The following is a 26,685-nucleotide window of genomic DNA, read 5'->3' as shown; positions in this document are numbered from 1 at the left end:
GACTACAGGCGCCCGCCACCTCGCCCGGCTAGTTTTTTCTTGGACAGCAATTCTTAAGTTCAGGATGGACATTACTAAATCCGGAGAGGGTTGGGTGGAGCATGGGAAGTCTGAAAAAGTGCTATCATTTCGCTTTTTTTTTTTTTTTTTTGAGATGGAGTCTCACTCTGTCTCCCAGGCTGGAGTGCAGTGGTGCGATCTCGGCTGACTGCAACCTCTACTTCCCGGTTCAAGTGATCCTCCCACCTCAGCCTCCTAAATAGCTAGAATTTTTGTATTTTTAGTAGAGACAGGGTTTTACCATGTTGGCCAGGCTGGTCTCAAACCCTTGATGTCACATGATCTGCCCGCCTCAGCCTCCCAAAGTGCTGGGATTACAGGCGTGAGCCACCGCACCCGGCCTATCATTTTGCATTGAGGAGAACAAAAAACCCAATGGATTGATGGCACTTCCAGAACAAGAGGGAGGCTGGCGGAATCTTGGTGACGGGGACTCCTCCAGAAGATGAGCCCCTCTGTGTACCGTTCTCTCTATAACATGGGGAGGAGATGGATGTCTGAGGAAGAATAGGAGTGGTGAGGTTTTTCATGTATATGGAAGAGAGATGTGGGGTTTATCAGCTTGAAAAACACCAGGAGATGGCCTTCTTGTCATTCCTGTGACTGTTCTGTGTCATCAATGGGTGGCTCACCAAAGGCAGGTCAGCTTCCCCACCCCTCATGGTCCTTCAGGGTATCAGTCTGGCCCTGGACTCACTGCCATGGCCTCTCATTGCACTTAGGAGGCCCGAGCTCCCCTGAACCTTTGGGCGCTTTGGGAGCCTGGCCTCCACCCTCTGTCCTGGCCCCGCCCCCCACTGCCCCCCTGCTCCTTGGGCCTCCACTGGTCTTCCCATTGGTTCCTCCCCAGCCTTCTGGTTTCAGCTTCATCATCACCTCTCCAGAGGTGCCCCGACCACCCTCGCTTAGCATTTCTCAATCTTTTTTTTCCATGATTGCTCTGCATTCCCACCTCAAAGAGCCTGTTTAGACACTTTCTCCCAATTGCTCCCCCAGGAATTTTAGTAACACTGTGTATCTCTTCATGTGCTGTATTTATATATCTAGATATGATTTTTTTTTTGAGACAGGGTCTCGCTCTGTTGCCCAGGTTGGAGTGCAGTGGTGCGATCATAGGTCACTTCAGCTTTGACTTCCCAGGCTTGTGATCCTCCCACCTCAGCCTCCTGAGTAGCTGGGACTACAAATACACACCACCTTGCTCTGCTAATTTTCAAAAAATGTTTTGTAGAGGGAGGGGGTCTTGCTATGTTGCCCAGGCTGGTCTCAAACTTCTGGGCTCGAGTGATCCACTGTGGCCTCCCAAAGGGCGGGGATTACAGGCATGAGCCACTGTGCCAGGTCGATTTTTCTTTCTTTCTTTTTTTTTTTTAAACTTGGTTCACCCTGTTGAACCCAGGTGCTCTAGCCGAGAGGTAGCACTACCCTCCTGCCCTGATTTTTCCATCATGCTACATCTTTTGTTTAATTATTTTGGGTGGATCTCCCCACACAAGAATGTAAACTCCAAGGGAAGAGGGGCCCTGCTGGCTTGTTCACCATGTATCCCTAGCTGGCCCTCAATAAATATAGAAACTTCTGCCAGAGGCTGCTATTTGGAGCTGTTCAGTCTCAGGGAAGTGGGACCCAGGATGCTACCCTCTCCCACGGCTGGGCGTGATGCGAGGCAGGTGTGTGAGATGCACGGTGATGGGCCATTTCTGCTTTTAGAATACTGGTGCATTTTTTATTAAAGAAGAGAATAAAGCATTTGTAAATATATTTCTCTCACGTATACTTCAAAGGTGACGCTGGTCTGCCACTACAGAGCTGGGGAGCAAACAGGCTGGAGCTCTTCCCCCCACCCTTCCACACTCCTTTTGCCCAGATAACAGAGACACACGTAGGGCAGGGAGCTGCCTAGCCTCAAAGGACAAGTTTCCCAGTTGCATGTACAGAAGGACACAGTCGCCACCAGCTCCCATCACAGTGCCGCCCAGAAAGCAGGTGGTGTCTCCAGGAGGTCAGGGATGCTTGGTAAGAAAACCCCTTTACCCATTAGAAATAAATAAGGCATGAAGGTTCCCACTGGGCTCCCGGTACAGAGGCCAGGGCCCCCGCCTTCCACTGACTGTATGGCTCCTCTAGTTTCTAGGGTCTCAGAAAGGGTGGCAGAAGGAACCAGAAGCTGCTCAGGGCAAGCTGGGGACCTGGGTGTCTCTTAGCTGAACCTTGACTTTCTGACATCTTGAAGCAAAACCCCTGATCCAGCTGGGTCCTCAAAAGCCCCCCACAAAGGTGGGAAGTTAAGAGCAGGCATTTTATGGGAGGGAGGGAGGGAGGGAGCATGTTCCTCAGCCCCATCCCAATTCAACAGGATGCAGCATGGGGTGAAAACCCCAGTCCCCAGTGAAGGGCAGGCAGGGGTGGACACAGGGACCACTGGCTGGTGGTGCATGTCCAGAACATTCTGGGGACTGCAGACATGACCTGTGCCAGGGTTGGCCTGTGAGGAGCGTGGAGTGACTGAGACATCATGGTCCCTGAGATGGGGGCAAGCACAGAGAGGGGAGTCAGAGGCCAAGCTTGATTAGTTGGAGGCGGTGTGAAGGGATGAGGGCTCCCCACTGCCCCGGCCCCTGGAAAGCTTAAGGCCCAGCAGGCATTTCCGAGGTTGGAAGCCAAGGAGGCCGGCTCTGAGCGAAACTGCATCAGTCTGCTGAGGGGCTCCTTCTCCTCCTCTGACTGGCTACAGATCTGCGGTGGGCCAAGAGTATCCAGGGAGAAACCTGTCCTTGGCCGGGCTGGAGCAGGGACACTCCAGGCCCAGCTGAGGCTTCCTGCTCTGCATGGCAGGGGACATCTCTGACCTGGTCAGGACCTTGGGGGTGGGACAGCTGGCACTAAGGGAATGTCAGCACATCAGGGCTGGGGAGAAGCAGTGGGTGGTCCAGGAAACCCCTGAAACAGCTGGCCCTGGGGTCCCCTTTCAAGTGTTTCCAGTTGTGGCAAGGGGTCAAGGAGACCTTGCATTGCAAATCTCTTAGAAAAAAAACAAACTTAACCAAAAAACAGCCAACTGATCCAGAATGGCTTCTTCAGAAGCCTGGCCACCAGTCTGAGGGTGAGGTGCAGGGTCAGGAAGCCTGGGGCTGGGGGAGCTGGGGGATCCCTGGGGTAGTGGGGACATTTGGCTTTGAACTCTGAGCTGCGCCTTTGGGCTGGCCGCGAGGTGGCCAAGGGCTCCTGGGAGGCAGAACACGTGGGCTGCCTCGGCTCAGCAGGGAACATGCTGCGTGCTTCCGGATCAGGAGGTCGCGTGCTGTGGTGGCAGGCCGCTAAAGGGCGCTGGCTCTCTGGAAGCTGCACCGCCCAGGCCTGAGGGACCCCACGGCCTCCACCCTGGGGGAGGCTGCAGGCCGGGCGAGGGTCACTTGCTGCTGTGCGTCTTGACTTTGGTGGCGTTGATGTCAGCCTTGGTCTTCTGGATCCTGGAGAAGATCTCCTTAAAGAGCGCCTTGTACTCGGGCTGGCTCTGCTCCAGCCGCTTGTCGACAGCCTCCACGTGCTGGCTTAGGCTCTTCTCACCTGCCTTGGCCTCCCCCTGGCCCTCCTCACCCCCGCGCAAGTCCCTCCACGAGCTGTCCCGGGAGATGGGGCGCGAGGTCTGCACACCGGTGTGCCGCACCCCGGCCCCGTGCTGCCGGCACTTGCTAAGCAGCTCCTCGTACTTCTCGAGCAGCGCGTGGTACTGCTCGTCCACCTCCCGCAGAATGGACATGCCCCGCTTGCGCACACTGTTGGCGTGCAGTGTGAGGTTGCCCGCGTGCCGGCTGGCTGGGTCTTTGGCCACGATGGCGTTAAGCGCAGTGTCGCTGCAGCTCTTGCGCACCACATGGCCTGGGGAGGCGGCAGGTGAGGAGACACCGTCCTGGGCGCCTGAGTCGTCGCCGCGGCCGGGCTGGGGATCGTCAGCCTCAGGGGCCTGCGTGAGGGGTGCAAGCAGGGCCTCGGCCAGGTGGTCGTCCGGGCCCAGTAGGTAGGTCTTGGCCTGCTTCATCTGCTGCAGCTCCAGCAGCTCTGCCTCCAGCTCTTGCACGCGCAGGCGACAGGCCTCCATCTCGCATAGCTGGCGCTCCAGCTCAGAGTACTCCTGCAGCACCGCGGTGTACTCGCGCTCTGCCCGCTCCTTGCGCTGCCGCTCTTGGCTCACCTGGGAGCGCAGCACCCCCACCAGGGACTGCAGCCGCTCGTTCTCCTGCTCCAGGGGCCGCGGGCCCAGCTCCAGGGAGGAACTGTGTAGGCGGAAAGCATCCTTGCACCTGGCGGGGAGTGGAAGCCCGAGCGGGGTGGGGGCGGAGGAGAGGGCAGTGGTCACGGTCACGGCCAAGGCTGAGAAGCCCAGCCCTTACATCTCTCTTGTTCTCTGGGCTGAAATTGTTTGCCCCTCTCGGTTGGCTCTCCACCCTCCTCCACCCTTCTCCCCCTGCTCTCTGCCCCTGGAGGCTGACCACCACGGACCGCCTCTGCCAGGTCGCTTGGTTCTCCCCTGAGCTTGGCACATGGCAGGCACTGGCTAGAGATCCGAGGGGGGAGCAGAGGCCGTGGAGTGTGTCTTCCTTGGGCTCTCCATGGTTAATGGTGACCAGGCAGCCTTCTCCATACATTCTAGGTGCCGGTAACCTCCCTTCCCCCTTGCTCTTTGAGGCCTAGGCCTGGTGGCAGCTCCACTCTGCTGCAACCCTGGGGCACTATAGTGTCCCTGTGGTTTCCCTACGCCCTGCCCACACCTCTTCTTCATTTAACTTTTCCATTACTCTGTGTAAGAGACTGTTTCCTGCCAGGACCCTTATTGAAACACCCACTACATATGAAGCATGTATTATTCCATTATTAAGTGGTTGTCTGGTCTTAGATTTAATGGGAACTGAAAAGCACAGTGGGTTACCTCTCCTGGGTTAGCATCCTGGCTGAACCTCTTACTAAACAGGTGACCTTGGATAAGACACACAACCTCTGTGCTTCAATTTTATCATCTGGAGAGTAGGCATCATAAAACACCCCCAACAGTGTTGCCATAAGAATTATATCAGCTGGCCGGGCGCAGTGGCTCAAGCCTGTAATCCCAGCATTTTGGGAGGCCGAGACGGGCGGATCACGAGGTCAGGAGATCAAGACCATACTGGCTGACCCGGTGAAACCCCGTCTCTACTAAAAAATACAAAAAACTAGCCGGGCAAGGAGGTGGGCGCCTGTGGTCCCAGCTACTCGAGAGGCTGAGGCAGGAGAATGGCATAAACCTGGGAGGCGGAGCTTGCAGTGAGCTGACATCCGGCCACTGCACTCCAGCCTGGGCGACAGAGTGAGACTCCGTCTCAAAAAAAAAGAATTGTATTCGCTTAGGCCAGGCACGGTGGCTCACACCTGTAATCCCAGCACTTTGGGAGGCTGAGGCGGGTGGATCACGAGGTCAGGAGATTGAGACCATCCTGGCTAACATGGTGAAACCCCATCTCTACTAAAAATACACACACACACACACAAAATGAGCCGGGTGTGGTGGTGGGCGCCTGTAGTCCCAGCTACTCTGGAGGCTGAGGCAGGAGAATGGCATGAACCCGGGAGGCAGAGCTTGCAGCGAGCCGAGATCACGCCACTGCACTCCAGCCTGGGCGACAGAGCAAGACTCCGTCTCAAAAAAAAAAAAAAAAAAAAAAGAAAAATTGTATCAGCATAGTGGCAGCACACAGCCAGGGCTCAGTAAACGCCAGCTGCTATGACTGTCATTAGCAACAGGCCCAGTCTCTCTGATGGCCTGGATGATGCACCAACAGCACCCTGCTGTCTGCTGCCTCTCCTTCCTCCCATAGCTGGCAATCCCAGAGACACCAAGGAGCACTCTCACCTACCGGGGGCTGGTGCATAGCTCCTTGAGGCAGGGGAAGGTGTGGATGGTACGCCTGCGTTCCCGCTTCTCCCGGAGCACTTGCAGCTGCTCCAGGCCTCTTAGTTGCTCCACCTGGGCCTGCAGCTCCTCCACCTGGGCCTGGAGGCGCTCAATGGTCTCCGTCAGCCTGGGGGTGGGGCGGTGGACACACAGGGACTTTAAGGGGATGGGGCCAGTTTGCCTCATGGCAGCCCTGGCTCCCTGAAGATGGAGGGACGTTGGGTAGGAGGTAGACAGGTACCCTTGAGCCGCTGTCTGGTCCTGAGGTAGGGTGGGGAATTCTCTGCATGCCCAAGGACCCGCCCTTCTTTTATACCTCTCAGGCGAGCTGATGACTTCTCCTCTGTGCCACCTCAGTTCCTTGTCACTCCTCTATCACTTATTGTCCTGCACTGCCATAAAATATTTACATGCCTGCCTTCTCTTCCAGGCTGTGAGGTCTTATAGGGCAGGACAATGCCTTTGTTTCCCCATCATTGCATCCCCAGTGTATAAAAAAGAGCCTAGCGCATAGTTGGTGCTTAAAGCAAGGTTGCGGCCTGAATGTTAAACCACACAAAATCCACAAGGACAAGCTCACTCCCATCCCAGGTTCCTAGGGAGACATGCACAAGTCACACCCATCAGTCCATGGGCTCCTGTGTACACTCAGCCCTGGGGCTCTCCCTCGCCCGCCCCCCGGCCCTCACCCGGGCCCTCACCCATGGATCTTCTGCTGGGCGGCCTTGCTCTCCAGTACCAGCCTGTGGTTGGTCAGCTCCAGGTCCCGGGCTGTCAGGTCCAGCTGCTCGTAGACTTTGGCGTGCTGCTCGTTCACATGCCGCAGCGTGTCCAGCTGCTTGGTTAGGTACTGGGGGTGGAAGCACATTGAGTAACCTTTTGGAATTGGGCAGGGGCAAATGTCTCTGCCTAGACCCTCCTCCTACTTCTTTTTTTGTCCTTTTTCTTTTCTTTTCTTTTCTTTGAGACAGAGTCTTGCCGTATTGCCCAGGCTGAAGTGCAGTGGCGTGATTTCGACTCACTGCAACCTCTGCCTGCTGAGTTCAAGTGATTCTCCTGCCTCAGCCTCCTGAGTAGCTGGAACTATAGGTGCCCGCCACCATGCCTGGCTAATTTTGGTATTTTTAGTAGAGACAGGGTTTCACCATATTGGCCAGGCTGGTCTTGAACTCCTGACCTCAAGTGATCTGCCTGCCTCTGCCTCTCAAAGTGCTGGGATTATAGGCGTGCGCCACCACCCCAGCCTCTTTTTTTTTTTTTTTTAACTTCTAGAATCTTTTTTATTTTATTTATTTATTTTTAAGACAGGGTCTTGCTCTGTTGCCTAGGCTGGAGTGCAGTGGCACAATCACGGCTCACTGCAGCCTCAACCTCCAGGCTCAAGCGATCCTCACCTCATCCTCTCAAGTAGCTGGGACCACAGGCGCATGCCACCATAGCCAGTTAATTTTTGTATTTTTTGTAGAGACAAGGTTTCGCCACGTTGCCTGGGCTCAAGTATTTCACCCACCTTGGCCTCCCAAAGTGCTGGGATTACAAGCATGAGCCACCACGCCCAGCCTCTTCTCCCCTTCTAAGGACAAGTTTGCTTTGATGTATTTGTCTTCAGCTGAGTGGGGCTTAAAAATGGTTGTTCAGGCTGGGCATGGTGGCTCATGCCTGTAATCCTAGCATTTTAGGAGGCTAAGGTGGGAGGACCACTTGAACTCAGGAGTTAGAGACCAGCTTGGGCAACATGGTGAGACTTGGTCTCTATTTAAAAAAAACCACAAAACTGATGGTGCAATAGGGCTGCCTGAGATAGCTGTGCTGTCCTTGTACAGGATAGCACAGTTGTGAACTATACCAGGCTATTGGGCTAAGGCTGTGTCTGATAAGCCGGCACCTTATTCTAAGTTGCATAAAGTCACACACAGGCCAAGGGGCCCTTGAGGGGTGTGGGCAAGCACATGCAGGGCCCTCACCTCGATCTCCTGCACCTGTTCCTCATTGGTGGAGTACATCTGCTGCAGGGACCCCTCCAGCTCCTTGTTCCTCTCCAGCAGAGTCTTCCCCAGCTCTGCAGCTAGGTGCAAGTCTAGGATAGGAGAAACGTGAGCATGAGAACAAAGGCAGAGGATGCCCATTCATGTTCCGAGCATCTACTCTAGGTGATCCCAACATAACCAAGACACCAGGAGCCTCCAGGCCTGGGAGGAGACGTAAGCCAGGAGCTAAGCCTTTGCACTGTTACTTCTGCTTGGAATGTTCTTTCCTGACACTTCCAGGACTTGCTCACTCTTCTCCTTCAAGTCTATGCCTGTCACTTTCTCCAATCACTTGGTTCAGTCACACTGTTCCCTGCCCTGCAGTCTCTCTCCCCCTTCATCTTTCTCCTTAGCACTTAGCACCATCTAATTTCCCAAGGAAGTTACTCCTTTATCTTTTTCAGCTCCCCCAACTAACTGCGAGCTCATGGGGCAGTTTTTTTTTTCTTTTAAGGGATGGGGCCCAGGCTGGGGTGCAGTGAGTATTTACAGGTGTGATCATATGTGCTGCAGCCTTGAGCTCCTGGGCTCAAGCGATCTTCCTCCCTCAGCCTCCCAGGGCAACATAGTGAGATCCCATCTCTATTAAAAAAAAAAAAAAAAAAAAAGGTCGTGCAATACTGCTGCCTGGGATAGGATCCCTTGAGCCCAGGAGCTCAAGGCTACAGAGTATATGATCACGCCTGTGAATAGGCGTGGGACTATAATACCGGTTGCTGGGACTACAGGCGTAGTTTTTTTTTTTTTTTTGAGACAGAGTTTTGCTCTTCTTGCTCAGGCTGGAGCGCAGTGGTGCGATCTTGGCTCACTGCAACCTCCGCCTCCCAGGTTCCTGCCAACCATTCTCCTGCCTCAGCCTCCCAAGTAGCTGGGACTACAGGCGCCTGCCACCATGCCTGGCTAATTTTTTGCATTCTTAGTAGAGATGGGGTTTCACCGTGTTAGCCAGGATGGTCTCGACCTCCCGACCTCATAATCCACCCTCCTCGGCCTCCCAAACTGCTGGAATTACAGGCGTGAGCCACAGTGCCTGGCCCTTTTTTTTTTTTTTTCTAAAATTTTTTTTTTTTTGAGACAGAGTCTTGCTCTGTCGCCCAGGCTGGAGCGCAGTGGCCGGATCTCGGCTCACTGCAAGCTCCGCCTCCCGGGTTTACGCCATTCTCCTGCCTCAGCCTCCCGAGTAGCTGGGACTACAGGCGCCCGCCACCTCGCCCGGCTAGTTTTTTTTTTTTTGTATTTTTTAGTAGAGACGGGGTTTCACTGTGTTAGCCAGGATGGTCTCGATCTCCTGACCTCGTGATCCGCCCGTCTCGGCCTCCCAAAGTGCTGGGATTACAGGCTTGAGCCACCGTGCCCGGCCTCTAAAATATTTTTTATGCCAGGATTATAGGCACCCACTACCACGCCCGGCTAATGTTTTGTATTTTTAGTAGAGATGGGGTCTCACCACATTGGCCACACTGGTCTTGAACTCCTGACCTCAGGCCTCCCAAAGTGCTGGGATTATAGGCGTGAGCCACCACACCCGGCTTAACATTTTAAAAATTTTTTTGTAGAGACAGGGTCATGTTATATTGCCCAGGCTAGTCTCGAACTCCTGGCCTCAAGCGACCCTCCTACCTTGACCTCTCAAAATGCTAGTATTACAGGCGTGAGCCACCGCACCTGGCAGGGCAGGGATTTTTATGTTTTGCTCATGAATATCCCCAGGGCCTAGGGCAGTATCTAGCACACAGTCAGTGCATAATTTGTCTTTTGGGAAGAATAAGTGAGTGATAAGAGCATGGATGGACATAGGGGCCAGGTGCTGTGGAGTGATGGGCAAGGGAGAGCTTCACTCTCCCTGGGAGGCTCAGGCAAACGGGCAGCTTTCGAGTCAGACTTTGAAGGGTGGATAGGAGGCTGGGTGCGGTGGCTCACGCCTGTAATCCCAGCATTTTGGGAGGCCAAGGTGGGAGGATCACTTGAGGTCAGGAGTTCGAGACCAGCCAGGCCAACATGGTGAAATCCTATCTCTACTAAAAATATAAAAATTAGCTGGGTGTGGTGGCACAAGCCTGTAATCCCAGCTACTTGGGAGGCTGAGGCAGAAGAATCGCTTGAACCTGGGAGACAGAGGTTGCAGTGAGCCGAGATCGTGCCACTGCACTCCAGCCTGAGTGACAGAGCGAGACTCCGTCTCAAAAAAAAAAAAAAAAAAAAAAGAAAGAAAAAGAAAAGGGTGAATAGGAGCTTGCTGAGAGGCAGAGAGAGCAGAAGGGCTTGCTGAATATTAAAACTGGAAGAGGATTCAGAACTTTTTTGCCCAACTTCTTGATTTTATGGCTAATGAGCAGGACAGCAGAGTGACTTGCCCATGGTCACCCAGCTGGTTTATGTCCATGCTGGGGGGATAATTCAGGTATTGGGCTCCTGGTTGGGTACCATTTGACCCTAGTGACATGTGCCCCTCTCTCAAACCTTCTCCTTTCCCTGAGCAGCAGAACCATCCTCTTCCCGTGGCAGCCCTGGTGCTTGTACCCTGCAGGACTGGAACCTTCCCTCCCCGACCGCAGTCCAAGGGAAATGAGCACCCATCAGATAAACCAGGAGGGAATCCGTCTGTTTTCAGGGGGATGGGTGGGTAGAGAGGAGTTAGAAGCAAACGGCAGGTACTAAAATCCCTAAGTTCTCTTTGTGGGTCTGAGTTGTGTGATGATACCTAGACATTTTGAGTGGATACAACCTTCCCAACAACACACATATGTATATTAAATATATTTATTATTTTTTGTTTCTTTCCTTTTTTTTTTTTTTTTTGAGACGGAGTCTCGCTTTGTCTCCCAGGCTGGAGAGCAGTGGGGCAATCTCGGCTCACTGTAACCTCCGCCTCCCGGGTTCACGCCATTCTCCTGCCTCAGCCTCCCAAGTAGCTGGGATTACAGGCGCCTACAACCACGTCCAGCTAATTTTTGTATTTTTAATAGAGATGGGGTTTCACCACGTTGGTCAGGCTGGTCTCAAACTCCTGACCTCAAGCAATCCACCCACCTCGGCCTCCCAAAGTGCTGGAATTACAGGTGTGAGCTACTGTGCCTGGCCTGTTTTTTGTTTTAAAAAGAGGCAGGGTGATAAAAATATTCTAAAATTGATTGTGGTGATGGTTGCATAACTCTGTGAATATAATAAAAACCGTTGAATTGCACACTTTAAATGAGTGAACTGTATTGTGTATTAATTAAATCTCAATAAATCTGTTAAAAAAAAAAAGATTTAGGCTGCTTAATCCAGAGTCAGAGAAGAGGGGGGACAGCGGGTCCTTAAAGAGGTCATTACAGCAGGCTCAGGCTGAGTTTCACAAGGCTGTTTTCTTTTTAAAATAGATTTAATGTTTTTCATAAGGCATGATTGGTGTAAAAAAATCAAACAGTACAGAAAGGTTAAAAACTGGTGATTTAGGCCAGGCGCAGTGGCTCATGCCTATAATCCCAGCTCTTTGGGAGGCCGAGGTGGGTGGATCACTTGAAGTCAGGAGTTCGAGACCAGCCTGGCCAACATGGTAAAACCCTGTCTCTACTAAAAACAAAAATTAGCCAGGCGTGGTGGCGTGTGCCTGTGGTCCCAGCTACTTGGGAAGTTGAGGCAGGAGGATCACTTGAACCTGGGAGACAGAGGTTGCAGTGAGCCGAGATTGTGTCACTGCACTCCAGCCGGGATGACAGAGAGAGACCCTGTCTCAAAAAAACAAACCAAACAAACAAACAATAACAAACTGGTGATTTAAAAATTACAGGCCAGGCCGGGTATGGTGGCTCATGCCTATAATCCTAGCACTTTGGGAGGCCAAGGTGGGAGGATTGCTTTAGCAAAGGAGTTCAACACCAGCCTGGGCAATATAATGAGACCCTATCTTTACAAAAAATAAGAAAATTAGTGGGGTGTCTTGGCATATGCCTGTAATCCCAGCTATTTGGTGAGCTGTGATTGTGCCGCTGGACTCCAGCCTGGATGACAGAGTGAGACACTGTCTCTCAAAAAGAAAAAAAAAAAAGAAAAAAGAAAGTGTAGACTGGGCACAGTGGTTCATGCCTGTAATCCCAGTGCTTTGAGAGGCTGAGGTGAGAGGATAGCTTGAGGCCCAAAGTTAGAGACTAGCCTGGGAAACATAGCGACACCCCATCTCTTTTTCCTTTTTTTTTTTTTTTGAGACGGAGTCTCACGCTGTTGCCCAGGCTGGAGTGCCGTGGAGCGATCTTGGCTCACTGCAAGCTCCGCCTCCTGGGTCTACGCCATTCTCCTGCCTCAGCCTCCTGAGTAGCTAGGACTACAGGCGCCCGCCACCGCGCCCGGCTAATTTTTTGTATTTTTAGTAGAGACGGGGTTTCACTGTGGTCTCGATCTCCTGACCTTGTGATCCGCCCGCCTCGGCCTCCCAAAGTGCTGGGATTACAGGCTTGAGCCACCGCGCCCGGCCTCCTTTTTTTTGAGATTGAGTCTTTCTCTGTCACCAGGCTGGAGTGCAGTGGTGCGATCTTGGCTCACTGCAGCCTCCGCCTCCCAAGTTCAAGCAATTCTCCTGTCTCAGCCTCCCGAGTAGCTGGGACTACAGGCACGCGCTACCACACCCAGCTAATTTTTGTATTTTTAGTAGAGACGGGGTTTCACCATGTTGTCCAGGATGGTCTCAATCTCTTGACCTCATGATCCGCCCGCTTCAGCCTCCCAAAGTGTTGGGATTGCGCCCTACCCGAGACCCCATCTCTACAAAAAAATTGTAAAAATTAGCTGGGCATGGTGGTGCAGCTACTAGGTGGTGGGTCTGTGGTTGCAGCTACTAGGGAAGTTGATGTGGGAGGATTGCTTGAGTCCAGTAGTTTCAGATTACAGTAATGTATGATTGCGCCACTGCATTCCAGTGAGACAAAGCAAGACCCTATCTCTGAAAAAAAAGAATAATGAAACTAATTAACTTTGTGGTACAAAACGTTTTGTGCAAATCACCGCCCAATTCCTTAGGACACAGAATTCCTTGAACAAAGGGTAGGCCTAGGCATCTGGAACAAAAGGTAGGCCTAGATACAGAATTCCTAGAAACAGAATTCCTGGGACAAAAGGTAGGCCTTCTTGAGGCATTCTGTCAAAAGACTGTCCAGGAAAGCACCGGTCTGTTTCACTTTATGAGGCTGCTTCTTAAAACAGCTCTCAATCTAGGCTGACGATGTAAATCAGATCAAGATGCGTGAAGACAACTCTACTGGGGCCAATATGATGTGGTTCAGGGATCCAGTTCTCTACCGCTTTCCCTTTTTAGACACAGTGATAGTTCTAGGGTCTCTGGAGGAGAGATGGGCTCTATACTCCCGGACAGAAAGTTTCCTAGATACGGTTGTTTTGGCTGAGCCCTTGCTATGCAATGGACAGAGGCCTGAGAAGGAATAACTGGGGAGCACAAGGCATGTCTTTGAAAAGAACTCTAGACCTGGGGTGGAAGTTTTCCTTTGGGACGAGCCCGGGCAAGCAGTGACTCTTGGTGGGCAGCTGAGGGCAGAGCCTTGGGCCTTCAGCCAAGCTGGGTGCAGAACTGACGTTGCCTTGTGAGAGGCAGAGGGGCCTGACCAGCCACCGAGCCTGGACATAAAGGCTGAGCTGCCCCCACAGGAACAAATCTGGAGCCTGCTCCCGGGCACAGAGGTGAGGTTTTGAAACGGCCAAAGTGGAGCCTCCAGGGCTGGGTTTTAGCCAAAGGAGGGCCCTGTGTCATCTGGAGAAGGAGTGCAAAGCTGCTATCCTAGAGCAAGGCTGCAGCAACTTAGCCTGGAAAAACAAAGGCAGCTTTCCCAAACACCTCCCTCAGTCACTGAAAACAACAACAACAACAACAACAAAGAAACCAAATCATGTAAATCATAGATGAGAACCTTTAGCCTTGAGCAATTAACTTTCTGATGAGGATGCCAAGAAAAACTAGTTACGTAACATAAACCTAGTAAGGGAATGAGAATATATGCTGTATGAATTTATTAACTGTAAGTTGGGCAAAAATCTGGAGGTATCTACAAACTGTAAGGTTTGATGTAAAGATCATTGAACTGGGCAACATAGTGAGACCCCTGTCGCTACAGAAAAATTAATTAGCTGGGTGTGCTGGTGCGCACCTGTAATCCCAGCTACTCGGAAGGCTGAAGCAGGAGAATTGCCTGAACCCGGGAGGCAGAGGTTGCAGTGAGCCGAGATTGTGCCTCTGAACTCCAACCTGGGCGATGGAACGAGACTCTGTCTCAACAAAAAGATGGAACTACGGCCGTATGCTATGTTGTGTGCATGGCAGTAACTCAGGACTCAGGAGCTGGGCAAAATCATCTTCAGTTTGTGATGAGAGAGCCATGCTATCTTCCTGTTTTCCATAGTGGGACTCAAATGTAGCTCATCCTGAACAGTATCCAGTAGTTCAGATATACATGAAAGAGATCAGAGAGCTACCCTCCTAAATGCTTCCCCCCTTGGAAACTGTTACGTGGTCTGCAAAGAGGCCATTGCTACTGATTCTACCTCCTGCCGTGGGTGTTGGAGGACATGCTCCATGTAAGTGGCCTTCATGGAGCCCCTGCAGCTTAACTAGAATGCAAAGCCACTGCATCAGAGGTGAGTGAAGAAAGGCCAAGTGCAGTGCAACATCATGCCCCCCTCTTCCAGGTGAGCGTCTGGGCTGTGTGTAGATTTCTAATGCTGGCAGGCCAGGGTGGTATACCACCCTACACACCAGAGACATCAAAGGTTGCCCTTTGAAGGCAGTGAATCGACTTGGGCCACCTAGTGATTCAGGGACAGGTAGAAAGAGAAACACAATAGAAGCTGTTTGGGGGCAGAGAGGCAGGTCTCAGATCATTTTAGGGAAACTGGATCACAGTGCAAGCTAAGCTGGTCAAAGCCGCCAGGAGGGATCAGGGAAGAGTCTAGAAGTTGCAGAGCAGGGAAATGAGTGGAGCCAAGTGCTAGGGAGAGAACACCAGCTAGCAGAGGGCTGGTGATGGCTCCCGGCTCAGAGGAGAGAGGCCTGGGAACGGGAGAATGGGGGAGCTGGCTAGGCAGGAAGTCAAAGTGGAGTAACAGCCTGTCACAGCTGGATGAATGGGACACACCGGACCAAGCTGGGGAAGGTACTAAGTCTGGGCTATGGGTTTGAACCGTGCAGGTCAAAAGAAAAAAAATAATAATAAAATAAAATAAAGTCTGGGTTGTCACCTCCCCTGCCTGGACCCCAGGGTTTTCTGGGGTTTCCTTTAGGAGGCTTTAGTGGTTTTACATGAAGCAATGCCCCAGAGGCCTGAGAAGGAATGTCTGGGGAGCCCAGAGCCTGTCTTTGAAAAGAAACTTAGAAATCCCACTGTCCCTCACTGGCTCGGGCACCCCAAATTCCACAGCAGAGATGCAGCAAAGGGACGGGACATTTTCAGGGAGGACAAAGGTAAGGGTGTGGGCTCCAGGTAGTGGACACAAGTACTACCTGGCAGGGCTGTTCTCAGCTCCAGGGCATGACTGTCAGCCACTCTGGGTCCACAGAATCAGGGTCAGGTCACCTTTGGGGTAACCGGGGTGGAGGCAGGATCTCCCTCCTGTTGCCAGGTCAGAGCTCTCCTGAGGCTGAGGACTCAAGGTCAGCTAGGCAGGCAGGGAAAGCACAGGTACCAAGGACTTCAAATCTGTGACTCAGCAGCCGCCTCTCAGCCTGGAAAGAGGAATTCACAGGGCCTACCATGCCTGGTCCAAGGTGGGGGAGGAAGGTGGGCCAAAGGAGGGAGTGCCAGTGCTTAATAACCAATGGCCCTTCCTCCCTTCCTCCCTCTCTCCCTCCCTCCCTCCCTCCTTTCCTTCCTTGCTTCCTTTCTTCCCTCCCTTCCTCCCTCCTTCCTTTCTCTCTCTCTCTCTCTCTCTCTCTCTCTGTCTCTTTCTGACAGAGTTTTGCTCTTGTTGCCCAGGCTGGAGTACAATGGCACTATCTCAGCTCACTACAACCTCTGCCTCCTGGGTTCAAGCGAGTCTCCTGCCTCAGCCTCCTGAGTAGCTGGGACTACAGGCATGTACCACCAAGCCTGGCTAATATTGTATTTTTAGTAGAGACGGGGTTTCTCCATGTTGGTCAGGCTGGTCTCGAACTCCCGACCTCAGGTGATCCGCCTGCCTCGGCCTCCCAAAGTGCTGGGATTACAGGCGTGAGCTGCTGTGCCCAGCTGGCTTTTTCTATTTTTATAGATGTTCATGGCAGTAGGCAGAGGGAACACAGTGAGAATCTAGGACCTCACTTGTCCCACGGCTGCCTTCCACCAGGACAGAGCACCAAAGTCAAACAGGATCTCTACAGTCAAGCTTCTAGAAAGTGGAATTGGGGCCTGCCCTTGGGGCAGGAGGAAACAGATGGGAGGTGAGACCAGGTGGCTGGCTGAGAAAACCATTTCTGGGACACTCACAGGCAAGCAGGGAGCAGCTAGGTGGAAGAGAATTTGTGGGTTGGGAGATGCAACAGGCCTCTGACACCCAATATGGCTGGCCTTTAGACCCTGCTCTGTCCCACCATCCAGTTCTCCATGCCTGGCCCCTGGGGCACAGCCCATGGGAATGCCCCTCAGAACCCGTGTCCAATGCTTCCTTCAGCCCCTCATTCCTTACTTTGCAGCCTTCTCACGTCGCTCCATGACTTGGTACAAGTGTCCCTTCCCCCTAGAATGACTTCTTCCCTCCCTCTCCTGGAGAGCCTCCAGCTCAAAAGGGCCTTGGCATAAACCTTTCTGAGTTTCTGCTGTCCCTGTCGCTGGGTCTACAGCTGCAGAACCCCTCACTCTGATGCCACTGTACGTTTGGTCCTATTTCTGTCTTCTCTAATGTAATGTGGACTCTCTGAGGGCAGAGACTATGTCCTCAGGCTCAGCACAGCACCTGGCCCACAGCAAGCAGACATCCAACTTTCGGCAGGAAGCTCCAGTTTATTCTGAGGCTGTCTCATTTCTGCTTTCCCTCCTGATTCCTGGCCTTTGGCTACCATTGGTGCTGCTGGGTCAGGCCGACAGCTGCAGACCAGCAGGGCCAGAGAAGCAAAGGCCTGCAGGGCCCATCCCTCCCGGCAGCCCAGAGCATGGCCACCCAGTGCAGCTGGAGTCTCAGATACTTCTCTCTCTCAAGAAGCCGCGCATCTCTGCACATCTCCCACCTCTACACCCTGGCTCCTTTCCCATCTCTGGGCCAGGAACAGTGCCAAAGCCTTCATTAGGGGTGCAGGAATTAAGTGAGACAGCAACTATTAGCATCGGCCTACCTGAAAACTGTCTTCTCAAGAACTGTTTCCAATCTTTCTTTCTAAGCCTGGCTCTTCCAGGAAGCCCTCCCCACTGCCCATAATACTGTGCCACCAGCCGGGCGCGGTGGCTCATGCCTGTAATCCCAGCACTTTGGGAGGCCAAGACAGGTGGATCATTTGAGGTCAGGAGTTTGAGACCAGCCTGGCCAACATGGTGAAACCCTGTCTCTGCTAAAAATACAAAAATTAGCTGGGTGTGGTCCCAGCTACTCAGGAGGCTGAGGCAGGAGAATCACTTGAACCCAGGAGGTGGAGGTTGCAGTGAGCTGAGATCGCACCATTATACTCCAACCTGGGTGACAGAGGGCGACTCTGTCTCAAAATAAAGAAATAAATAAAAATAAAAAAGAAAAATATACTGTGCCACCTGCACTTAGTTACAAGCCTGCCTCCTTCACCTGCCAGGGTATACCCTCAGGGTCAGGGCTGTGACTATTCCCAGCTCCCAGGATGGTGTCTGTTACTTAAAGGGAGCCTAATAGGTGTTCATGGAAAAATCTGCTGTTCAGGATGGGAGAGGGGGTTTTCACAATGTGTGGATATGTGTGTTTGTGTGTGCGTGTGTGTGTGTGTTTGTGTGTGTGTGTGTGTGCCTGTGTGTGCGTGTGTGTGTGTGAGGGGAGCTGTATCTCATTCCAGGCAAGGAGGCTGAGGTTAGAGTCCAGGGCACAGACCACGGCAGGGTCTAGTCCAGCATCCCCAGTCCCACCCTGGTCCCCCTGAGGCTATGATTAACCCTTGTCCTGAGCACAAGGACAGAGCCTCATCTGCCAGTCAATCTTGGCCATGTGGGGAAGTAGGTCGGGGTTTCAGGATCCGGGTAGCTGCTGCACATCAGGGCAAAACCAGCCCTCTAGAGCCTTGTGGATGGAGAGCAGGGTGTGGGCACACCACAGCACGCCACGATGGCACAAACTGCAGCAGACTTGTGTCCACACCCCCCAGCTTGCTGGAGGCTGTGGGAAGGTCACTGCTCCCTGGACTCGTTTCCTCGCCCCTTCCAGCTCTCACCATCCAAGAACGAGGCATCTTGGGGGAGGAGAGGGTAGAACTGACTCCACTCCAGCAGGCCTCCTCCTGCTTCCTGTCCCAACAGCCCCATCCCCCACTCCTAGTGATGTCACTTCGGCCACCTCATCACCAGCTTCTAACCCCCTTCCAATCGCCCTTTCTGCCCTCAGATGGCAACTGGGGGCAGCGGAGGTGTATCCCTCTTTATTCAGTCTCTCATCTGGCACACTGGCCGGGATTTCCGAACCTGACCCCCTCCAAACCATGAGCCATTTGCAAGGGGACCGGGCAGGGGAGGGCTAAGCGACTCCTGACTCTTGAAGGCAGATGGGAGACTTGACTTTCTGCTTCTTCACCAGCAAAGACCCGGTACCACTTCTCCCTGAGTAGGAAGCGAGTCGGGGAAACTTTCTGGGAGTCTTAGAGCTCATAAATCCTGGCAGGGACGGGTGCTGCTGGATTTGGTGTGAGATAACTTCCCTCTATACACACGCCACCCTCCCAGCAAAACATGACGAAGGAGCCACCTCCCGGCCTCCAAAGACTCCTAGCCAGCGCTCAGGCCCCGTAACAATACCAGGGGCGGCTGGGCAGTTGCTGCCTCCAGGACGGGGTGGGCGAGTTGGATGACGGATGCCCTGTGGTCTGGGAAAATAGGAAGACCGCCCCCCGACCCCCACTTTTGCAGGTCTCCACCCGTCCGGTCCGCGTCTTCTCCGGCAGCGCCCCCTCTCTCCACGTCCCGGTTCTCCAGACGCGTCGCTCCTCCGAGTCAGGCGCGCCGGGTCCAGCCCAGCCCCTCCCGGGGTGATAGCGCCCAACAATGGAGAAGCGGACAGGGATCACCGGGCGCTCCCCGCCTTCCCGCCCCCGTCGCCCCCGCGCTCACCCTGCTCCAGGTCCTGCTGGTCGTACCAGGGCTCCTCTTCCTCCGCGGAGAAGTCCTCCATCCCGGCGGCTCTCCGCATGGCCCCGCGGGCGGCGGGCGGGTGCTGCGGCGGCGCGGCTCAGGGCCGGGACGCGCGGCCCGGGACAATGCGGCGGAGGCGGGCCGGGCCTCCAGCGTTGGGAACTCGGGCTACAGCGCCCGCGCCGCGCCCCCTCGCCATTAGCCGCTCGCCGGGAGCCCACGCGGGGCCTGGCGCTTTGCCACGGTCCGGCCCGGCCGGGGTCGCGCAGAGCCGGGGGCGCCGGGTGGCGGCTACACAAAGGGTGGAGGGGCGGGGACTGCGGGTGGGACGGTGGCAGGGAGGATCGGGTCTGCAGGCGGGTCTGGGGCGCTAGGAGCGCGCGGGTGCCGTGGCGGGCGCCCCCTGCCCGGCTCGGGTCCGCGCTGCCCCTGGCCCGCCCGGCGACACCCGGAGCCGCCGCTGCATCTTGGCGGAGCCCGCCTGCAGCTTGCGGAGCCCGGCTCCGCGGGGTGGGGCCGCCCGCCGCCGACCAATCAGGAGGCGTATGCAAAGCTGGAGGCGGAGCCGAGGGTGGGACCCTCCTGGTGTCTTGGTCTGGGAGTTGCTAGATCGACCCTTTTTCGTCCTTCCCCCGACGACCGATTCAGTTTATGTCTCATGTCTAAAATTATGTTATTTTAGAAGTTGTCGTCTCTCCTAGATCTCCTGGAAGCAAGAATATTGTCTCTCTTTCACAGCTGGCTAGTCACCTCCTAGAACAGGCTGCTCACCAGTTGGGCGCGGTGCCTCACTCCTGTAATCCCGGCACCTTGGGAGGCCAAGGCGGGCAGATCGCCTGAGGTCAGGTGTTTGAGACTAGCCTGGCCAACATGGCGAAACCCCGCCTCCACTAAAAATACAAAAATTAGCCCGGCATGGTGGCGCATGCCTACTCGGGAGGCTGAGGCAGGAGAATCGCTTGAACCCTGGAGACAGAGGTTGCAGAGAGCCAAGATAACGCCACTGCACTCCAGCCTGGGCGGCAGAGGGAGACTCTGTCTCAAAAAACCAGACAAACAAAAAACAAACAACATGCTGGTCATTGGTACCTTCCATCGACATTCTTTGAATGAATGAATACTAATTTACAGTTGCCTTTGGGACAACTGCCTGTGGCTAGTTTGAGGGTGTGTTACCTGCATTCAAGGTTCTGTTTTCCTTTCCTTGGGACCCATATCTGATATCCAATTATACCCATTAAAACCATACACATTTGCATCCGTCCAAGCATTCTTTCCTTAGAGGAGTTTTCGGACTCAAGCATTCTTGTAACTCATTTTTATTGGGACCCAGAATGTGCTGGCGCCACTGAGAATCTCTGAATAATGTTGTGATATATCCAACAAATGACTTGTATCCAGAATATAGAAAGAACACCTGCATATTGATAAGAAAAAGGCACGCAACCCAGTAGAAAAATGGGTAAAAGATTTGACCAGGCAATTCACAAAAGAGGATACGCAAATAACTCAATAAACATGCAACAAGGTACTGAACTTCTTTAGCCATCAGAAAAATGCACATTGAAACCACAATGAGGTACTACTACCCAATCACCAGAGTGACTTTAGAAAAAACAAAACAAAACAAAACAGGCCAGGCTTGGTGGTTCATGCCTATAATCCCAGCACTTTGGGGAGGCCGAGGTTGGGAGGATCACTTGAGCCTGGAGTTCAAGACCAGCCCGGGCAACATAGCAAGACCCTATCTCTACAAAAAAATTAAAAAATAAAAATTAGGTGGGCATGGTGACACACGCCTGTAGTCCCAGCTACTTTGGGAGGCTGAGGTGGGAGAATTGCTTGAGCCTAGGAGGTTGAGGCTGCAGGGAGCTGTGGTCATGCCACTGCACTCCAGCCTGGGTGACAGAGCAAGACCCTGTCTCAAAAAAAGACAAAAAATACTTAGTGTTGGCAAGAATGTTGAGCTCTCTCACCCACCCTGCTGGAGGGAATACATAGGACAACAACAATTTTAGAAAACTGCTTGACGTGGCCGGGCTCAATGGCTCATGCCTGTAATCCCAGCACTTTGGGAGGCGAAGGCAGACGGATCACTTGAGGTCAGGAGTTAAAGACCAGCCTGGCCAACATGGTGAAACCCCGTCTCTAAGAAAAATACCAAATTAGCTGGGCATGGTGGCACATGCCTGTAGTCCTAGCTACTCGGGAGGCTGAGGCAGGAGAATCGCTTGAACCTGGGAGGTGGAAGTTGCAGTGAGCTGAGATTGTGCCTGGGCAATAGAGCAAGACTCCGTCTCGGAAAAAAAAAATTGCTTGATAACCATGAAAGCTGAATAATGTAAGCTGTTGTAGGTTGTGTTTCCAGGCAGCTGATCCTGAGATGGAGATTAGCATGCAGGAAGTTGATTAGGGATATCAATCATATTGGATTAGAAAGGAAAAAAAATAAAGGAAGTTGACTAGGGAGTGCTCTCAGGATCAACACCTGCAGGAAAGCGAGGGAAGCAGGGTTGGTGGGGTAGAAGCCGGGTTAGGATATAGCCTCTGCAAAAGCCTCCTCTGATCCCTGAAGAACTTTGAATCTGGGGTGACCCTTCAAAGCTATTCCAAGTATCAGTGGGGGAGGGGGCCTTTATATCCCCCACCCTTACATATCAACCAGTCATTGAATGACGCAGGTCATCCCTAGGAGGCATGCGTGACCTTGGCCAAATACGTTCTTTTCAGCTGAGGCTAGTTTGCACAGAGGCCTGGCAGCTGGGACTGCCAGCCAGGGGTCCTCCCAGCAGCTAAGAGAACAGGTCCTTTCATTCTGAAAGAGCTGGTGATGCATCACAGCAGCCACTATACATGCATACCCTATAACCCAGCAGTTCTATTCCTATATATGTGCAACAGAAATATGCACATACCTTATCCCAAAGACATGTACAAGAATATTCATAGCCACAGTATTCATAACAGCCCACACTAGAAACAATACAAATGTCCATCAACAGTTGAAGAATATATGGCATGTTCATGTAATGGGATGTTATATAGTACAAATAAAATGATCTACTGTCATGGGCTTGGGTTAAAAAAAAAAAAAGTTGGCCGGGCGCGGTGGCTCAAGCCTGTAATCCCAGCACTTTGGGAGGCCGAGATGGGCAGATCACGAGGTCAGGAGATCGAGACCATCCTGGCTAATATGGTGAAACCCCGTCTCTACTAAAAATACAAAAAACTAGCCGGGCGAGGTGGCGGGCGCCTGTAGTCCCAGCTACTTGGGAGGCTGAGGCAGGAGAATGGTGTAAACCCGGGAGGCGGAGCTTGCAGTGAGCTGAGATCCGGCCACTGCACTCCAGCCTGGGCGACAAAGCGAGACTCCATCTCAAAAAAAAAAAAAAAAAAAAAAAAAAAAGTTGAGTGAAAGATGCCAGACACAAAGAGTAAATACCTGTATTTGTCTCTTATTGCTTCTGTAACAAATGACCCCAAATTTAATAGCTTGAAACAACACAAATTTATTATTTTACAATTCTGTAGAAGTCTGACAAGGATCACTGGCTAAAGTCAAAGCATTGGTAGAAGCTGTGTTCCTTGTGGAGGCTCCAGGGGAGTATCTGTTTCCTTGTCTTTTGTACCTTCTAGAGGCCATCCATATTCCTTGGCTCATGGCCTCTTTGTCCATCTTCAAAGTTAGCAATAGAAGGTGGAATCCTTTTCACATCCCATCACTTTTACCTTTTCCACCCCCCTCTTATAAAGGACTCTTGTGATTAAACTGGGCACACTGAATAATCCAGGATAATCTCCCTGTCTCAATGTCCTTAACTAAATCACATCTGCAAAGTCTCTTATGTTGGGTAAGGTAATGTATTCAGAGATTCTGGGGGTTAGGATGTGGATATCTTTGGTGGTTATGATTCTGTCACAGCACTGCACGATTCCATTTTATATAAAGTTAATGGCCGGGCAAGGTGGCTCACACATGTAATCCCAGCACTTTGGGAGGCTGAGGTGGGTGGATCACAAGGTCAGGAGATTGAGACCATCCTGGCTAACACGGTGAAACCCTGTCTCTACTAAAAAAATTAGCCGGCGTGGTGGCAGGTGCTTGTAGTCCCAGCTACTTGGGAGGCTGAGGCAGGGGAATGGCGTGAACCTGGGAGGTGGAGCTTGCAGTGAGCCGAAATTGCGCCACTGCACCCCAGCCTGGGCAACAGAGCGAGACTCTGTCTCGAAAATAAATAAATAAATAAATAAATAAATAAATAAAGTTCATGTGTCTGGAATCCCAGCTATTGGGAAAGGTGAGGCAAGAGGATCACTAGAGGCCAGGAGCTCGAGACCAGCCTGGTCAACATGGTGAAACCCCATCTCTACCAAAAATACAAAAATTAGCCGGGCCTGGTGGTGCACGCCTGTAATCCCAGCTACTCAGGAGGCTGAGGCAGGAGAATCATTTGAACCTGGGAGGCAGAGGTTGCAGTGAGCTGAGATGGCCCCACTGCACTCCAGCCTGGGCAACAGAGTGAGACTCTGTCTCAAAAATAACATAAAGTAAAATAAAATAAAATAAAATAACACACTATGGCTGGCCTAAACTCTTCCATGAGGAGGAAAATCACGTCTGCCTTCAAGGAGGAAATTCTTCAGCCTCCATGAGCTACAGGTCAACCAGCCCCAGATCCATTTCAAGCCTTTTCCTGTGATGTAGTCAAGCAGGGTAGAGAGCCGATCGGGGCGGCAAGTACAGACCACCTGACCTGACCTTGGTATCCCAGGACCTGGCACCTCACCTGAGTGTCAGGAAACCTATTTCGTGGTGTTCCTTGTCGCGGGCATCAAAACACAGCGCTGATGGCAAAGAGCCCTCGGTGGGCTCGATGGCCCCCAAGCCTTGGGCACTGTGTAGCCCTGGAGTTTTGTGACCCCGGCGGCCCCGGGCCCTTCCCTGCGTGCACCCCAGGCTCCCAGAGCTCCCTGGCACCTCCAGCCCAGGTCCTGGATGGGGGAGCGGGGCACAGGCAGGGGACCCCGGGAGCTCCTGGCCACCGCGCGAAGACGGCCAGGCCCTCCCCGCGAGCGCCGCTTCGGCGCGGGGCGGGGCTGGGGACCCCGATGCGACAGCCGATGGCACCGTCGCTGCTGCTCCCCCAAGCCTGCATCCCCCACCTCCATGCGCAGCCCGGCTCGGCCCAGCTCACAGGAAGTGACGGCGCGCGGGCTGCGCAGGCGGCTGAGGGACCGCACCGCCCCCAACCGCACAGCGGCGTTGCGGGAGGCGGAGGGCGTCGACCGACCTCGCGCGCGGCGCATCTCGGGTTAAGGTCAAAGGATCGGGCGACACCTGGAAACCTTCCTCGGGTCCCCACACCTCTGCAGGCGGCTCCTCCCTCCCTGTCCCCGGACACGGTCGCTCCAGCGCTGGGCGCACACTATACTGAATGATCTCGCCCCATCTGCCCCCTCCGCCAGTCTGAGGTCAGCGCCTGGCGGGGTAAGGCGCTCAGGACATTGGAGTGAGTGAGGTCATCTGCTGCCCATCCCCGTCTCCCCCATGCACCGTCTGAGTTTGTCCCAGATAACGTGTGCTCTGAAGGGTACATTATTTCAGATTCTCACGGTCCTTGTGGTCGGGGAGTGCCTCCATATGTCTACCTCAGATCCCTGCAGTGTGAACCCTCCAGTCCTGTCATCGGTGGGGTGAACTTTAGGAGACTTGTGCTGATGATATCCAACCTTACTCCTCTGATATCTCCTGGATTGGTTGGGAGGGTAGGATAAGTTCATGCACGCCCAGGCCTTAGATCAGCGCTGGGGTCTGCGGAGCACTAGTCAGTTACTATTAGGGTCTTATTATAGGTTTTCACCTCGAGGAACTATTCCTTGCCCTTCACTACCCCGTCTCTGGCAGGGCTCCTAAGACAGGCTGGGGATGCCTGTGCAGGGACTTTACCTTCCTGGCTGGGGAGGCAGATGGAGCCTGCAGTCAAGGCTCAGTCTTGGGAGAAGAGACCAGGGGAGAAGCCTCAGGTGCCTTTGCCCGCTGCGGGCCGCCTGGGCTCCGCCGCCTCTAGCACAGCCGCGTCACAGCATGGAGGCCCTCTGTGTGGGACCCTTCCGCTTCCTGGCAGACTGAGAACTCCTTGAGGGCAGGGACTCTGGCTGGCACATGGCGGGTCCCCCAATGAATGAAGAAACGTTCTAAGCGATTTTTCTTGGCCTTCTTTCTTCATCCTTCCTCCCAATGACCCCCTAACTAGACATGTCACAGCTTTCCTCATCCCTTTGCCCCAGGTCAGATCCACCTGCCCCGCCTGAAAAACTCCTAAAACTACTCAAAGATGAATCTGCCAGGCGCGGTGGCTCACGCCTGTAATCCCAGCACTTGGGGAGGCCGAGGAGGGTGGATCACGAGGTCAGGAGTTCGAGATCAGCCTGGCCAACATGGTGAAATCCCGTCTCTACTAAAAATACAAAAATTAGATGGGCATGGTGGTGAACGCCTGTAATCCCACCTACCTGGGAGGTTGAGGCAGGAGAATCGCCTGAACCCGGAAGGCAGAGGTTGCAGTGAGCCGAGATTGTGCCATTGCACTCCAGCCTGGGCGACAGACTCCATCTCAAAAAAAAAAAAAAAAAAAAAAAAAAAAAGATACATCTGAGAAACAGTTGGCCAAAATGTGTCATTCCTATTGACTAAAGTGGGCGATCAAGTGGCTCCTCCTCCTGTAATCACCCAAGCTGGAAGCCCAGGAGTTATTGTCATTCATTTATCCAATAAATATTTATGATGTGCTAGGCACGGTGCTGAGTGCTGAGGATACAGAGAACAAGATGGACTCAGTCATTGCTCACAGGAAGCTTGAATTTCAGTAGAAGAGACAGACATAAAACAATTAAAAAGGCAAAAATAGGCTGGGCGCAGTGGCTCATGCCTGTAATCCCAGCACTTTGGGAGGCCGAGGCGGGCAGATCACAAGGTCAGGAGATCGAAACCATCCTGGCTAACATGGTGAAACCCCCTCTCTACTAAAAATACAAAAAAAAAAAAAAATTAGCCAGGCTTGGTGGCGGGCGCCTGTAGTCCCAGTTACTCAGGATGCTGAAGCAAAAATATTTACAATAGTGTTAAGAACACAGGGGACCAAAGTAACAATGGTGGAGCTGGGAAATCTCTCAGGGAAAGAGATTTTTTTTTTTTTTTTTTTTTTTTTTTTGAGGCGGAGTCTCACTCTGTCACCCAGGCTGGAGTGCAGTGGCACGATCTCGGCTCACTGTGACCTCTGCCTCTCACGTTCAAGTGATTCTCCTGCCTCAGCCTCCCAAGTAGCTGAATGATCTCACCCCAATCCAAGTAACTGGGATTACAGGCACCTGCCACCGTGACCGGCTAATTTTTGTATTTTTAGTGGAGATGGGTTTCACTATC

The 26,685-nt window shown here is 53.0% G+C and overlaps 1 protein-coding gene and 1 long non-coding RNA gene across 3 annotated transcripts; both read right to left on the bottom strand.

The window, feature by feature from the left end:
- Nucleotides 1-1,757: 1,757 nt before the first annotated feature.
- CDR2L (cerebellar degeneration related protein 2 like) lies at nt 1,758-19,731 on the bottom strand. 2 transcript variants are annotated; one of them, XM_065531959.1, is made up of 6 exons: nt 19,242-19,731; nt 15,497-15,718; nt 7,951-8,063; nt 6,688-6,836; nt 5,949-6,113; nt 1,758-4,361 (listed from the first exon to the last, which is right to left on the bottom strand). In XM_065531959.1, the coding sequence occupies exons 3-6, from the start codon at nt 7,987-7,989 to the stop codon at nt 3,470-3,472; spliced, it is 1,245 nt and encodes a 414-aa protein (XP_065388031.1). In that variant the 5' UTR covers nt 7,990-8,063; nt 15,497-15,718; nt 19,242-19,731; the 3' UTR covers nt 1,758-3,469. The 2 variants fall into 2 exon arrangements, with proteins under 2 accessions (XP_065388031.1, XP_065388030.1); XM_065531958.1 differs by lacking the exon at nt 15,497-15,718.
- Nucleotides 19,732-20,565: 834 nt separating this feature from the next.
- Nucleotides 20,566-24,457, bottom strand: LOC135967770 (uncharacterized). Its single transcript, XR_010582001.2, has 2 exons — nt 24,050-24,457; nt 20,566-22,637 (listed from the first exon to the last, which is right to left on the bottom strand). It is a non-coding gene; the product is annotated as an uncharacterized lncRNA (long non-coding RNA).
- Between the last annotated feature and the right edge of the window lie 2,228 nt (nt 24,458-26,685).

Source organism: Macaca fascicularis, chromosome 16, assembly GCF_037993035.2.
Source record: "Macaca fascicularis isolate 582-1 chromosome 16, T2T-MFA8v1.1".
In the NCBI taxonomy this organism is placed as follows: domain Eukaryota; kingdom Metazoa; phylum Chordata; class Mammalia; order Primates; family Cercopithecidae; genus Macaca; species Macaca fascicularis.
The sequence above is the reverse complement of the archived record's forward strand: the minus strand, read 5'-3'. Positions and strand labels throughout refer to the sequence as shown.